This window comes from Anolis carolinensis, chromosome 2 (genome assembly GCF_035594765.1).
Source record: "Anolis carolinensis isolate JA03-04 chromosome 2, rAnoCar3.1.pri, whole genome shotgun sequence".
Taxonomy (NCBI): domain Eukaryota; kingdom Metazoa; phylum Chordata; class Lepidosauria; order Squamata; family Dactyloidae; genus Anolis; species Anolis carolinensis.
In genome coordinates this window covers 206339682-206356128 of record NC_085842.1, presented here as the reverse complement: position 1 = coordinate 206356128, position 16447 = coordinate 206339682, and the positions used below count along the sequence as shown (strand labels likewise).

The 16447-nt window shown below is 40.9% G+C and overlaps 1 protein-coding gene across 1 annotated transcript in view; it reads left to right on the top strand.

Moving 5' to 3' along the window:
- LOC103281184 (signaling receptor and transporter of retinol STRA6) overlaps positions 1 to 16388 on the top strand; it is a gene marked incomplete at its 5' end in the record, with an annotated part of 63575 nt that extends 47187 nt beyond the window's left edge. The window contains 7 exon segments of the mRNA XM_008122246.3: positions 2056 to 2137; positions 4072 to 4120; positions 4216 to 4333; positions 5403 to 5522; positions 8565 to 8728; positions 9363 to 9515; positions 10890 to 16388. Of these exon segments, the coding sequence (XP_008120453.3) occupies positions 2056 to 2137; positions 4072 to 4120; positions 4216 to 4333; positions 5403 to 5522; positions 8565 to 8728; positions 9363 to 9515; positions 10890 to 11038 (835 nt within the window). The 3' untranslated portion in view covers positions 11039 to 16388.
- Positions 16389 to 16447: the final 59 nt, after the last annotated feature.

Genomic DNA, 16447 nt, shown 5'->3' with positions numbered 1-16447 from the left:
GTTTGATCTAATGATGACTGGGGAAAAAGCTGGTACAGAATTAGTGTTAACTATACGTGGCCCTCCACATTTGGGTTTAACTTTGTGATTTTAATTGTTTGCAGATTATTTGTTACCACTGTTGCCTCTGCACGTCAATTTTCATAGAGATGGCAAGCTTTGTGAAACAGAGAGAACTGCGTACATGTGGCGAGGCTTGTCTGTCTCTATTAAAGATGACACAGGGCAGTAGCAGTGTATGTGGGGGGGGGGGGGGTATGATCAGGTGAAAGCAGGGCAGAAACTGGGGCACGGAGGAGAGCATACTGTTGGCAGTTGCCTGGACAAAACAGAAACACATGCAGTTGCAGTGCCCGCTATGCTAGAGCATATGAGTCTCACACATACCAATCTATTTTAGGGTTTTCTGGGGTTTTTAAATCAAATTATAGCTATGCTACTGAAAAGCCTGATTTTCCAAAGTGGAGATAAAATGGTGCCCACAGAAAAGTAATCAGAGTTGTGCGCAGAATTCGTTTCTACTGGTTTTTTCGTTGTGTTGTTGAAGTCTTTTATGGTCAGAATCATTCATAGCAACCCAGTTTCTTTTGTTTCTTTCAGTTCTTTGGGAGCACGAAATGGGAAGCCCCCTCCCCGCACAAAAATCAGCTTGACCCGAAAGCAAGCTGGAGCTGATCTTGGCTGCAGTCCTGCTTTCACCTGCAGCCAAGTGCCTCCCAGAACTTGCCTCCTTGCCTTGGAAAGAAAATGTGTGTTAGGTGTGGTGTGAAGGCCCAGAAAGTGTGCATGCCTGCCAGTTCCTGCAGCTGAGCGCCTCTTACTCTAGAGTAAGAGGCCCTCGGCTGCAGGCGCACAGGTTTTCTGGGCCTGCACACCACACCACACATGCACTCCCTTTCCAAGGGGAAAGTGTGTGTGGCGTTGTGTGCAGGCCTGGAAAGTGAATGTGCCTGCTAGTGCCTGCAGCCAAATGTCTCCTCTTGAGTAGAAACTGCAGATAAGAAGCCTCCTTAAATTGCTCACTGGGAAGAGGAACCTGGGTGTGAAGACTCCCCTCCCCCATAATGGTCCAATAGAAAACTGATATTTTAGTGCCCCAAACCGAAAACATATCTGCCCTCCCAATTTAGGGAGTCAGCCAAAAAAACGGATCAGAGCCCCCACCAAAAGCCAGAACACAAAACGGGTCAAGGTTTACTCTGAATGCACAACCCTGAAAGTTATACTATGTGTCTACTGAACTACAAGAGGCCTACCTGCCTGAGGCCTATCATGCCAAACTCCATACCGCTTTTTAAAAGGAAGCCGTAAGATTACTGATAAGGGCATTATACCTCTGTCAACTGATGGGCTGCTCTCTGAAAAGCTGAAATTTTTAATCTAGGTGTAGATGGAAGCAGCACTCAGGAAACATGGGATGATTTTGAATGGATGCCTTTGGCATATGGGTCCTCAAAATAAATTTCAACAAACTTTGGTGATTCAACAAATGTCTGGAAACAGCCAAAGAAGAAACCTCTCACTCTGCTCACTCGACTGAACTATGCATTTTATGCAACATTGCAATTCAAGATGTTTGCTGTATCCTACCATCTCTCAGCAAGCATAGCCCTGTTGGGAAATGTAACCTCAAAAACAGCTTTTCCAAGAACTGAAATGGTTTATGATTTTCCCCTGGTCTTCAGATGGAATTGAACCCTTCTACCATTGCCATTAATAGCTCCCAAAGTATAGCGGATTACAAGGTTTTCTAGTATCAATGCAAGTGAAATAGGGATCTGGTGGGCTTTTCTGTGTTTGAGCCTTACAAAGCTTTTGGAAAATGTTTTTTTTTTAATTGAAAAGACCATTAAGTGTTTTGAGTGAACACTTCTCTTTGTCAAGGCTTCATAATGTTTTCAGTATTTGATTGCCGATGTTAGCTCTCATACATCCCTCTCCACAGTACCTTTCATGCGTACTGAAAGTAAGAAGGTGACTATGAAAAGTGTGGTAGCTTTCATATGTTTCAATTAGCTAGTTTTAAAAATAATGTTTTACTGTTTTCTTTTCTAGAACACAAATAAGACTGCTCCGTGCAGGCAAGAAGATTCTTTTTCTGTCCGATGATTTTAAGGTGTCGCCTTCTCACAGTGTGGTGAGTTTAAAAAATATCCTCAAGGATTTTCCTCTAGTGATCTGGCAAACTTGGGAGTTTTGTTTGCACTGTGTTGATAGCTGGCTTTTCAGTACCATCAATACTTCTGCTTTTTGAGAGTGCAGAGGACTTTGATGCTAAGAAAATCATCCATGGATATAGGGATTGGCATAAACAATAAAGAAACATATTTGTGTGTGATATTCTATTAACTAAGAATATGGAGCAAGTAATTTTCTGTTTTAAGATACTAGGAAAAATATTTTGCATTACCTGGGTTCATGATGCAAATTGGACCAACAACTCTAACTCTCATGTCAGACTACACAGAGAAGCCATTGAAATCCACAAGCATGTGGACAATTTTAACAGAAAGGAGGAAACCATGAAAATGAACAAAATCTGGCTACCAGTATAAAAAAACTCCAAAACCAGAACAGGAAATAAAGAGCAACACTCTGAAAACAGAGGAATTCCAGTCATGAATCAATCAGGGGCAAGCTAACACCTCTGAACAAAGGATTCCCCCATGCAGGAAGAAGCCAGGCCTTGAAGCTGGCAAGGCCATTAATGCTAATCAAGGTGATTAATTACAACATTGTGTTGTCAAAGGCTTTCATGGCCGGAATCACTGGGTTGTTCTGAGTTTCCCAGGCAGTATGATATGGCCGTATAGCCCGGAAAACTCACAACAACTCGATTACCACACTCACAAGAGACAAGAGTCCTTTCTCCCACCCTGGACCTTCTACAGATATATAAACCTCCCTTGCTTAGTTTTTCCAATATATCTCACAACCTCTGAGGATGCCTGACATAGATGTGGGCGAAACGTCAGGAGGGAATACTTCTGGAACATGGCCATACAGCCTGGAAAACCCCAGAATATGTGTATTTTATGCCATTATAGAACAAAAAATAGAAACATAACATGCCTTGCTTTCTCTTTCCAATGTAATTTTGAATAATAAATAAATAAATAAATAATACGAAATCCAGCATATCTATCTTGTTTGCTGTGTCATACAACATAGTTGTGTCAATAATAATAATAATATACTTTTTTATATTCTGCTCTATCTCCCCAGGGGTACTCAAAGCAGAATACAAAGTACATACAAGGCAAACATTCAGTGCTACCACAATTAATAACACAGACAGACAATACATAGATAGACAGAGGCAAGCCTTCCCGCTTTTTCATCTCCACCATCTGGAGGCTATCCTCAACCCGGCCATGGGAAGATGCTGTTATTTCATTTTCCACGCTGAGGAGGCTGATGTCCATGGACGCCATTCCTGATCAAATTAGCTGGCATGTTTTTCAGGGGCGCCTTTTACCTCCCTTCCAAAGCGGTACCTATTTATCTACTTACATTGCTGTTTTCGAACTGCTAGGTACGCAGAAGCTAGGGCTGATGGCAGGAGCTCACCCCAGCCTGTGGCTTGAACTGCCGACCTTCCAGATTTTCAGTAGTTTGGCAGTTTAACCCGCTGTGGTAGCCACAGCCACATACTGATGAATTGAGCTTTTGTGAATTTTGATCTGAATTTCCTCTCACCAATAGCACCTAACATCTTTCCCATTTGAAATGATGTCCCTAAGAATGCACAATTATACATACTTCCTGGCTGAAATGTTCCAAAACTTATGATTTTATGTGGTGACAATTAAGATGTCAACAAAATTAAAGTGATACTGACATATTCTGAGTATCCAATCAGAGCTTTGTTTCAAGACTATAATCTCTGGAAAATAGCTTTTCTGAAATGAAGTGTACAGACATTCTATTTACTGTTATTCAGATTCTGCCTTCCTGCTTTACAAAATATACCAGTACGTTTCTTCCTATAAATTATTTACCTTTTATTTTTCTTTTAAAAGTGGGATACATGCATCAATGAACTGTCCTTTTGTTTGTTTGCTCTAACAGGTTTCATCAGGAAAATTTATCTCTTGGCAAATTGCATTTATGATATGGGGTAAGTCAACATCTGTGCTTCAAGCATATGGTGTGATGTATACATTTGTTTATCATTTTCTCCATTTTGTTGACAACTTGTATTTTCTCTACTAGGATTTGTAATCATGCAACTAGTGATGGTGGTGTTTGGTATGGTTATCATGTATATTGCGATTTTGCCCATGATACATGGTCGGTGGAAGGAACTTCTTGACAAGTGGGGAACTGTGATGTAAGTGCTAGCAGCCATAATAACCGCTTTGCTCTTCCTGCCTTTTAGAACAGACCCAATGTGATCATCTCTGCAATTGTCAGCAGGATAGTCTGGCGGTGCAGAATGTAATTTCCGGTCAGTGTGAGTTGGAGACCCTTGGTTGTCTCTCCTGTAACACTGACTTTGAAAAATGTATGGCTTGTAATTGCCGATCCATTGAATAATATATTAAATGATGGAGATTCTATTAAGTAAGCATCTGGAATACTAGGTGTGTTAGTCATTTTTACTAGAATCCACAAAGTCTTGCACCACTTTAAAAAGGAGTGCATTTATTAAAACCCAAATAATTGCAAAGAATCCTAAATGTCATCAGTTTCATCTTCCTACCAGATAGGAACCCATTCTTATTATGGAATAAATGCTCACACACTGTGGGCCCTTCCACACAGCCATATAACCCAGAATATCAAGGCAGAAAATCCCACAACATTTGCTTTGAACTGGGTTGTCTGAGTCCACACTGCCATATATTCCAGTTCAAAGCAGAAAATGTGGGGAAAGGCCTTAGACCACTTCTACTGATTCTACTAATTCATGCCATAAAACATTTTTTGTTGTTTTTATTGGCTACAAAGTAAACCTGTAGGCCAAGATCCAAAGAAGGAATGTATATATTCAGAAACAAATGGGAAGATGACTGTGTTTTCCCATCCTTTTCTTCTCTTCCTATTCTGATGGCCAAACTTCCCATTGTGAAAAAGAAGGTGCCAAAAGCAACACTTTTGCTTTTCTATTTTGGAAAATGAGAGTGTCATGGGAAACTTTAGCCAAATCTCTACCTTGTGGGTATATTCTCCCCTTTGATCTTAACTTTTGAAAAAACGGTTGAAAATGGATGTTGCACCAAGTCAGCTGCTACAGGAGCCATTCGTTCAGGCCTTAAGTCCTGGAGTAAGAATTTGGCATTGCTAAATGCAGACCATCCATTTTTCATTCTTAGTCTCCATTAGTCTTCATCAACACCGATCCATTGTCCTTGTGGTTTGTTTACTTGGTTGTGCCTTTTTGCTCTTTTGTCTTCCAGCCTTTCTCTTGCTATTGTTATGATTATCAAGAAGCTGCAAGTTTTTTTGGCTGGCATTTTTTTCCTTCAGCCGAAGCTTTTACCAAAAGACAAGCAAAGACCTTTGGCACTTGATAACAGGTTAGTGTCAGGAACCAAGAGCCTTCCTGTGATTCAGTTCCAGTGCACGCCACCCATTGTTGAAAGATACTGAGGAAAACTTTATCTCTCCCAATCCCTTCCCCTGGCACTGTTTCCCCTCAAACATGCTAAGGTGCCTGCTTGTCTTTTCTTTGTTTGCTTTTACCCTCCTGTTAAACATATTTCATCAAAGAAAGTAGCAAAGTCTAGCTGCAGAAAACCTGTACAGTACAAACCTTTACAAAGGTTTTTGTTTATCTTCTCTTTTGTTCGAAGTATTGCTGGGGATTCAATACACGTGCAGGCAAATGCAATCAAGTATATTTAAAAACAGGGCAGGAAATAGGGATTTGGTATGTGCCACCTGGGGTTACAGTCCCCTTTAAGACACAGGCTGGTTTAAGAGGGGCCAGGAGTACATTTGGATAGTTAAGGATTGTGTGAAAGCCATTCCTTGAGATATTGCCACAGTGACCTCACCTTAATTACAGGCCAGTTGGATTACTATAATGGTCCCTGTATGGGACTACCTTTGAAAAGTGCTCAGAAAGTCAAATTTATTTCTATCCTGTCCCATCTCCCCTTGGAGACTTGGAGCGGCTTACAACATAGATGACAGCTTTCCGATGCCCCACACACAATCATTATCATCATCATCATCATCATTATCAGTGGCTCACAACACAAAAACAAAAGGAGCTGCGGTGGCGCAATTGATTAAACCCTTGTGCTCCTGTACAGCTGACCTGAAGGTTGGCTGAACTGCTGATCTGAAGGTTTACAGATTGAATCCACAAGACATGGTGAGCTCCCATCTGTCAGCTCCAGTTCCTGCCGACTTAGCAGTTCGAAAACATGTAAATGTGAGTAGATAAATAGGTACCGCTTCAGTGGGAAAAGGCAACAGACCCTCCAAGCAATCTTGCTAGCCACACAACGAGGAGGCAGCAATGCAGGCTCTTTGGCTTGAAAATGGAGAGCAAAATCACCTCCCAGAGCCAGAGATGAGCACCGCCTCCAGAAGTTGGAAATGAAAGGAGAAGCCTCTGCCTTTGTTTGTGTTTGTGTGTCTCATTGTATATGATTATAAAGGCATTGAATGTTTGCCTATGTTGTAATCCGCTCTGAGTCCTCTAGGGGAGAAGGGTGGAATATAAATAAAAGGTATTGTTATTATTATAATATACATAATATCAAACAAAAGGCTGTAAATCAAAAACAAAAGACAATAAAGTAAGGATAAAGCAAACATAGTTAAGCATAGTTAAAACAGCTCGTGGCTGTTAGACCTGTCAGTATAAATATCAAAGAGTTTAAAACATATAAAGTTTAGCTGGGCCAAACAACTAAAGCAAGATTGTCAATAGAGGTTGGTTACAGGGAGTGGGCAGTTCCCATATTGCAACAGTTTCAATGACTACTGGCCTGTGTCTGGGCACAATTTTAAAGTGCTGGTTATGACTTATAATGCAGTACATGGTTCAGATCCAGGTTATTTGAAGGATTGTATTATTTCACATGAAGCTACTCATATCTGAGATCCATGGAGGAATTTATCCTTCCCACCACTTTCACAGGTACTTTTGGTAGAAGGGGGCCTTCTCAGTGGTTGCTCCCAGGTTGTGGCACTCTTTCCCTAGAGAAGTTAAACTAACATCATCTTTCCTTGCTATATTTCCTTAGGAAAGTAAAAGCCATTTTGTACTGACAGGCTATTGAGAACTGATCTTTAGGGGAAACAGTCCTAGTATAATGTGATGAACATTTGTTTTATGGGTTTTTAAAAATTGATTTTCCTTTTTAATTGTTTAATTGCTATACATTATGCAATTGAAGTATACTTGGTTTAATGGTTGGAAGCCATTAGGAGTCCCAATTTGGGGGAAAAGAAATACAAAACACATATGAAAAATAAAGCACAGTATTTCTCATCTACATTGATCATTCAAAGATAGCTTCAAATTCCAGTGGCCAAATCAACTTCCACCAAAGAAAGCCCTTAATGTGCATCAGTGCTATGTCTTTTGTGTGATCATCATCTGGGCCTCAAATTGGTTCCAGGATTTCTTATCTGCAGAGCTTGACTAATTTCTACAATACTTATTTAAAATTGCATTAGTTAGTGTAGATAGGGCCTAAGGCTGGAGTGGGCAACAGATATTTTGGGATCTAGTCATTTGCAGTAAATCAGCCATCAGAATTTTAACAATAGCAAAATAGCATCCTCTCAAACTGGGTAAGTGAAATCAAGAAAGCTTGTGGGGAGATATATTTATGTGTGACAAGATCTGTGTGCAAGCTCCAACTACTGATTATTATACTTCTTCAAGCCGACTTCATCTTATAATGCCCACCATCCTGTCACTTTCTGTCCAAGATTTGTTCAGCATGGGTGTGTGAGTGTAATAGTCAGGAGGCTTGTCACACTGTTTGTGGGTAGTCAGCCTCTCCCCTCCTGACATCCCTATTGCCTCGACACTATAAGATGGTTTTGTGAGACCAGTCGCTTTTGTTGCAACAGTGTAGCAATGGTGAGGCCGCGGACCATATTTTAGTTCTTGGGGACCACTGGTGGTCCACGAACCACAGGCTGGGAACCACAGGTCTACTGCAATTCTAAGGCTCAGAATAATACAACCATAGAATTGGAATCAAGACTCCACAGCGAAATCAAAATTTTCCTTCACCTCTAAGGTTACCTCCAAGAATAATAAGAAAAATGAATATTTTGAAAAATACATATTAAAAAAGAATTTCCAAATCCTAGTTCCCTGAAGTATTCTTCATACTTCAACTATGTTTGGTTTAGCCCAGTGGTCTTCAACCTGGGGTCCCCAGATGTTTTTGGCCTACAATTCCCAAAAATCCCAGCCAGTTTACCAGTTGTTAGGATTTCTGGGAGTTGAAGGCCAAAAACATCTGGGGACCCCAGGTTGAGAACCACTGGTTTAGTCAGAAAGCAAGTTAACCCACAGTTTTTTTTCTTTTTTTCTAATGCAGAAAGCTTAGTAAATGTTAAATGGTACCTCTTTTCTTCTTCAGGAAAGCATTCGTAAACTTCAGCTATTTCTTATTCTTCCACTCTGTGGTGGTGGGATTCACCTCCTCTCTCATGAGATTGCTCCGCAGCATCGTCATAGGAACATGGTTAATTGGACGAGTAGACAGGCCTGTGATGCCAAAGGGCTTTGAAACCTGTGATAATGGTGAGTGCCTAGGATGTGCCGTAAACCTAACAGAGGTTTCCCCAAAAATATTTATAAGGAAGGGTTCTGTCCAAATGTATCTCCCCCTATAAACCCGTTAGAGAGTTAAGATTTGCAGGGGATGTTCTACTCTCGGTCCCACCCCAATCGCAAGTACGAATGATAGGGACGAGACAGGGCCTTCTCTGTGGTGGCCCTCAGTTATGGAACTCCCTCCCCAGTGATATCAAACTGACGCCTTTCATCCTAGTGTTTAGAAAGAAAGTGAAGAACTGGCTTTGCAATTAGGCATTTGGCTAGTGCAATATAGAATCAGTACAATGTTGCATGCAAATGACAACCTTAGGACAGAGTACCATGTTTTAATTATGTTTTAATAGTTTTATGATATGTATATGTTTTATTGTTTATTGTATTGATGTATTGCTTTTATGTTGTGGAATATGCGGCGTTGAATATTGCCATTCTATATGCTGCTCTAAGTCTCCTGCAAGGGTGAGAAGAGTGGGGTAGAAATAGAGTAAATCAATCAATCAATCAATAATAGCTTTCCACTTCTATCTATAACCTTTGGCTTCAACTCCATACGACAGGTTCGACATGTATAAAACAACTTGTCCTTCTTTTGCTGCAGGGTTCAATACCTGGGTTCAAATGCTGTTCCTGGACCACTACCACACAAATCCTGTTCTTGTTTGCTTTTGCCACCTCCTTGATACTCAAAATCAAGAAAAGCAAAGTTGGAAAGCCACCTCTAACTTTACTATCAATGAGATGAAAAGAACAGGTAAATGGAAAGTAGCAGTCAAGGCAAATAGGAGGGTGGGCAGGTAGAAGTAAGGTCCCTTATGGTACGGAACTCAACTAGCTACAGATCTTCCTGTCCTCAATGACTGAATAGTATAAAGGGCTTCAAAAAATCTCAACTGAGCATTCTATTATGTCACACTTTGATTTGTTCTGGACTAAGAACATAGAGTTTTAGAAATGAACTGATTGAGAAAAATGCCCCACAGAAAGAACAAGGGTGAAGTGAAATGCAATGCAAAATATGGTATGTGGCAAAGAATTCTCAGGACACAACTCTTTTAAGTTTTCTCTCCTCCTAAGTTAGGCCCCTCCTCATGTCACTATAAAGTACAAGTGATAGCCATGAAGATATGGGGTACCTAAAACATTGGAGGAAAACATACTGTGTAGCCTATGCCCCCCTGAGTGCCCCAAACTCCCAAAATTGAATCTTGAATGAAAGAATCCCAGGGGCACAATTCAACATTTTAGCTTTATTTGTGCTCCCCTATTCTACAATAATCCAGTGGCACAGTGGGTTAAACCGCTGAACTGCTGAATTTGCTGACCGAAAGGTCGGCAGTTCGAATCCGGGAAGCAGGAGGAGCTCCTGCTGTTAGCCCCAGCTTCTGCCAGTCTAGCAGTTTGAAAACATGCAAATGTGAGTAGATCAATAGGTACTGCTTTGGCGGGAAGGTAACGGCGCTCCATGCAGTCAGGCTGGCCACATGACCTTGGAGGCATCTGTGGACAATACCAGGTCTTCGGCTTAGAAATGGAGATGAACACCACCCCCCAGAGTCAGATTCGACTAGACTTAATATAAAGGGGAAACCTTTACCTATCCTACAACAGAAGAAAATGGCTCACTAGAAGTGATTGCTGGTCGTCATAACATGGTTTCTAGTTCTGGGGAAATGGCAGCAGTATGATAGCTGAGAAGCGTCAAAAATGACCTTGCAAATATGCCCATCAACCCACCCTTGGTTTTTTAATGGCAGTTGTTTCTCTTAATGATTTTAGGTCAGGCAGTTTTCTCCCTGGCGTACAGGCAACCCAACCTAATATTTCTATGAGTTTTCAAACTCAATTTATAGCACTGGCCAAATCTTGTTTTAAGAGAATAAGCAAATGAGCAAACAGAAATCCTCTCCTTTGCATCAGCAGTATTCTAACTTTGAAGATTGATAAAACTGGATTGAAATGGATATCTAGGGCTAGCCACAACATGTTGTTTTTTTTATGTGTTCTCTCTGTGTATAGTCCCTTGATCTGTCTGTTGGTCTGGAATTTTTAAAAGGAAAGGAAAGAATGGGAGAAGAGGATGGGTGTCAAATTTGTAATAAAGGAAGTTCTGGTAATTTTGTTTTAGGTTATCGGGTTTCATGCAGAGCCAGGACAAGATGGCTGCTATTCTATACACTTTTGAACAATCCCAGTCTGCAGAAATTCAGGAAACCAAGATCAGATCCTCAATCAGTGGATTCACTGCAGAATTTTTCTGACAGTCTTTGCATTTAATCCAGAGCCATCTAATAAGGTGTTTGTGGAAATACAGTTTCCTCCAGCTTGGGGAATTTGTAATATGGAAAATCTGGACTTGGTGCTACAAGGTGCCACAAAAAGTCAACATTTTAGTTGCTGGCTACTTGCTTACACCCACCTGCCTTACTCCAAATTGGCATCTCTTGTGTATCCAGTATTTTATATCTCATCATGTACCCAAGATGTTTAGCTCCTTTGGCTGGTGGAATTGGAACTTGTGCCACAACTACCATCTGCCTGTGACAAAGAACTGGTAGGATCTCAAGCCTGAAAACGTTACAGAAAATGAAAACGTCAAACTACTCTGGAACTTCTGAATTCAGACTGACAGGGTTTTGGAGCACACTCCTGATCTCATGATCATGGAAAAAAAAAATAAGGTATAGATTGTCAATGTTGAAATCCCAGCAGAATTGAAGAGAAGCAACTGGAAAAGCTGACATGATATGAGCATTTTAAAGATCGAACTGCAAAGACTGGCACAAGCCAGTAAAGGTGGTCGCAGTGGTGATCAGCACACAGGGTGCAGTGCCGAGAGACCTTGGCCAGCACTTGAAAACAATCGGCACTGACAAAATTACCATCTGTCAGCTGCAAAAAGCCACCCTACTTGGATTATTCACCAATACATCACATAGTCCTAGACACTTGGGAAGTGTTCAACATGTGATCCAATACAACAGCCAGCATAGTAATCTTGTTTGCTGTGTACTAATCTTGTGTATATAATAATAACAACAACAACAACAACAACATTTATATCCCACCACCATCTCCCAAAAGGGACTTGGTGCGGCTTACAAAAGCATGTATTAGTGCTGTAAACACTAATAAAATTATATATATATATTGTAAAATTATATACAAGGCTTGTGTTGATATAGAGAAGAAAAGCAAACCCAGAGACAAAACTTCATGTGCTCATAGATGGTCACTTGCTTTATTTGTTTTAAAAAGCTCAATGCATTTCAACTATTAACAGGGTTGGCCTTCCTAAGGGGCTAAACTAAAATTTTCAAATATTTCAGTTTAATACATTAACAAAACATAATTTGTTATATTCTCTAAGAACATATCACTTTATTCTACATGGAGATACCATTATTCAGACATTTTGGAATTACTTAATGGTCCATTTCATTGGAGAGTATATTATATAAAGAGAACTAGACATTATCATCCCTGGATGTATACACCTGGACTTAGGAAGTCTAAAGAGAAAAGAAGTGGAAATCCATTTTTGTTTCATATATAAAATACATTGCCTGAAGGTAACTTTGTATTTTTAATATCTTATATGCTCATGTATAAGTCTAGCATTTTTAGTAAAATCAACCATGGTGGTGAAACAGATTAAATTGCTGAGCTGATGAACTTGCTGATCATGGTTCGAATTCACAGGACGGGGTGAGCTCCCACTGTTAGCCCAAGCTTCTGCCAACTTAGCAGTTTGAAAATATGCAAATGTGAGTAGATCAATAGGTAGTGCCTCAGCAGGAAGATAAATACAGTTCCATGCAGTCATGCCGGCAACATGACCTAGGAGGTGTCTACAGACAACACAGGCTCTTTGGCTTAGAAATTGAGATGAGCACCACCCCCCCAGAACCAGAGATAAGTACCACCCCTAGGAGCCAGAAGGAGAAGCCTTTATTTTTATCTGTGTTTCACTGTTTCTAGGCATTGAATGTTTGACTTTGTGTTGTGTGTGCTGGAATCTGCCCTGAGTCCCCTCGGGGAGATACGGTGGAATACAAAGATTATTATTATTTTTATTCCCAAAACTTGGGTCAACTTATCCACAAATCAGTGGGAGTGCTATACCTTGGCTGTTAACAAAAAAATGAACCGTCTTCTTTGAATAGAGTGGCAGGATCCTAGTACATCCCAGGTGAACTTAAAAGTAGCACCAAACTCTTCTGCGCTCTTTACCATGGTACAGCTTTTGGCCTTTTGGAATGCTTTAGAGAATGATGGCAACCCCCAAGGCGACATTGGCATTTCCCCCTCTTTGGGGAAATGACCCTCAATTTATCAATGAGGCATATTAAAATCCATAGTTTTGGCCCCCAAACATGCTCATAACTTATGCCTGTGTATATACAATATACAATACCCAGAAGGTGTTGATAGGGGACAGCTGTTCGGCTCCACAACCGTTGTCTTGTGGAGTCCCACAGGGTTCAGTACTGTCCCCTTTGTTGTTTAACATCTACATGAAGCCACTGGATGAGATCATCCGGAGTTTTGGAGTTCGGTGTCATCTGTACGCAGATGATGTCCAACTCTATCACTCCTTTTCTCCAGCTTCCAAGGAGGCCGTCCAGATCCTGAACCGGTGCCTGGCTGCTGTGTCGGACTGGATAAGGGTGAACAAATTGAAGTTGAATCCAGACAAGACAGAGGTCCTCCTGGTCAGTCGTAAGGCCGAACAGGGTATAGGGTTACAGCCTGTGCTGGATGGAGTCGCACTCCCCCTGAAGGCGCAGGTTCACAGTTTGGGTGTCCTCCTGGACTCATCGCTGAGCCTGGAACCCCAGGTTTCGGCGGTGGCCAGGGGGGGCTTCGCACAACTCAAACTTGTGCGCCAACTGCGCCCATACCTTGGGAAGCCTGACATGGCCACGGTGGTCCACGCTCTGGTTACATCTCGTTTGGACTATTGCAATGCGCTCTACGTGGGGTTGCCTTCAAAGACTGTTCGGAAGCTGGAACTAGTCCAACGTTCCGCAGCCAGGTTATTAACTGGAGCGCCGTACAGGGAGCATACAACTCCTCTGTTGAAGCAGCTCCACTGGCTGCCTGTTAGCTTCCGGGCACAATTTAAAGTGCTGGCTTTGGCCTACAAAACCTTAAACGGCTCTGGTCCAACTTACCTCTTCGAACGTATCTCTCCCTATGAGCCGCCCCGCAGATTAAGATCTTCCAGTGAGGCCCTGCTCTCGGTCCCGCCGCCGTCACAGGTGCATTTGGCTGGAACGAGAGGGCTTTTTCGGTGGTGGCTCCGCGGCTGTGGAACTCCTTGCCAAGGGAGATTAGGGGAGCCCCCTCACTCATGTCTTTTAGGAAGCAGCTGAAGACTTGGATGTGGGACCAAGCTTTTGGCCCATCCTAAGATACGGTTGATATAATCTGATGTATTCGCTGGATTAATGTGTAATTGAATACAGACTGGCTCTGACTTTTGGCCCAATGCTACTGGCCCTGTTGTAATGGCCACACAGTGTTTTACTGTTTTAAATGGGGTATGATATTGGTTTTTAAGTGTGTTTTTACGATCGTTTGTTTTACTATATTTTGTATAATATGTGGCATTAATTTTGCCATTATGTAAGACCGCTCTGGGTCCCCCTGGGGGAGAAGAGCGGTATATAAATTAAATAAATAATTAAATAAATAAATAATTATGTTAATGAAACAAAGTTTGTAACTTTTCCGCCATTAAAAAGCAAAAGTGTCACTCTGTCACTCATGGAAGCAATTTAGGAATATTTTTGGATTTTGGAGTTCTGGGTAATGGATACTCAAAACAGTATAACATTCTGCCTCCTATTTTTCCAACTATCAGTTTCGAGACATAAGCTCGGAAAGCACTCTTTTGAGTTGTATACCCTATTTACTCAAATCTAATGCTCACCTTTTTTGCTAACTTATCTTGCTAAAATTAGGGTGTGCAGTAGATTCATGTAATACAGTAATCTTAGTGCTAAGCCAAAGCAAAAGAGCAAGCAGCGTCCTGGAGCTTCTATTTGAGAGACGTCATCTCTAATTTAACAGCCTCAATGCTATGCGATTCTGGGATTTGCAATTTGGTGCGGCATCAGCATTTTATGACAGAGAAGGCTCAAGACATTGTGAAACTAATATAATAATAATAACAATAATAATAATATACAATTTTAACCCATCCTCTCTCCTCGAAAGGACTCGGGGTGGTTTACACATCCAAAAGGCAAATATTGAAACTACAGCCTTCATGATTTCATAGCATTGAACCAAGGTAGTTAAAGTGGATTCATTCTGTGGCATAGATGCACCCCAAGTTTTTCTTTTCCATTGGTGGAAGCTCTGGTAATCAAACACTTTTGTTTTTAAAGAAGGATTTCTAAGCAGGCAGAAGCTGTAATGGCAGCTGTAATGTGTTTCCTTCTGAAATACTTCAAGGCAAATTTGTGGGAGTCCCATACAATGCAAGAATTTGCCCATGTAATAACCATGATGTTGAATGTATGTATCACATCTTATTGCCCTGCAGTTTTTACAAGTAGACTCAGCTAGATATTATAAAAACCCACTATTGGGCAACGTACTCAGTAGAGCTGCCCAATTCCAAGTAAAAAAGTTTTAGGTGACAATTTCCCCATGTGACCTTGGCTATTGCCAAGTTTCTCTCTGAGATAGCTAGAATTAGACAACTTCCTGTATTAGAATCAGGTTGAACCTTATATATATATTTGCAGTGTTTTTACCCTTTTTCATATGCAAAAACACACCCTGTTTTTAAGTGATCTTATCGGTTTATGAATTTGCTGTGCACTTTTTCCGCTGAGCAGATTGGGTCTTTGGACTGTAATAAAGATTGATGATGATATAACAAAGAGTACAGTTTTTGCTGCTGTGCATTACATTTGTCAGCATTTTTTTTGTTGGTTTTCAGGGTGTTGAAAATGGAGGTGCGCATTCGTTTTGATGGTGCATTAGACTTGAGTAAATATAGGGTGTAGATCAATAGGTACTGCTCCGGCAGGAAGGTAACAGCTCTCCATGCAGTGTCTACAAACAACGCCGGCTCTTCGGTTTAGAAATGGAGATGAGCACCAACCCTCAACGTTGGACACAACTAGACTTAACGTCAGGGGAAGCCTTTATCTTTACCTTTAACACTTTGAGACTTTGTCTCTTCTCTGCATCCCTTCTGTTTGACTTTACAAGTCCTCACTGCTTTTCCCCACTTTTGATCTAGCATACAGTCACTTCCAACATGGAAAGGCAAACCAGTATTCCAAAATAATATCCCAAGTGTGAAACCAAATAATTTCATTGTATTGTTTAACAAAAATGGAAAGCCTTCCAGAAAACATCAAGTTTGAATATTGTTTTTTTCTGAACAGTGACTTGAGCTCAAATATATTGTCAGATGATTGGTCTCAGTTTTTCAGTACAAAATGGCAGATGCTTCTGAAATGGGTTGTAATCTACTGATAAACTGTCCATGCTGCTGCACCTTTTTCACTCTCTTACTGAAAGATCCAAGTAGAACAAGTTTTGATATTATTTGTCTAATGCTGGGAAGTGTAAGAAAATAATTAAAGTTGTCCTGCCAGAACTTGCTTACACACTGTGTTCTTTTTAATGCAGAGTAAAGACTACCATATATATTCATGT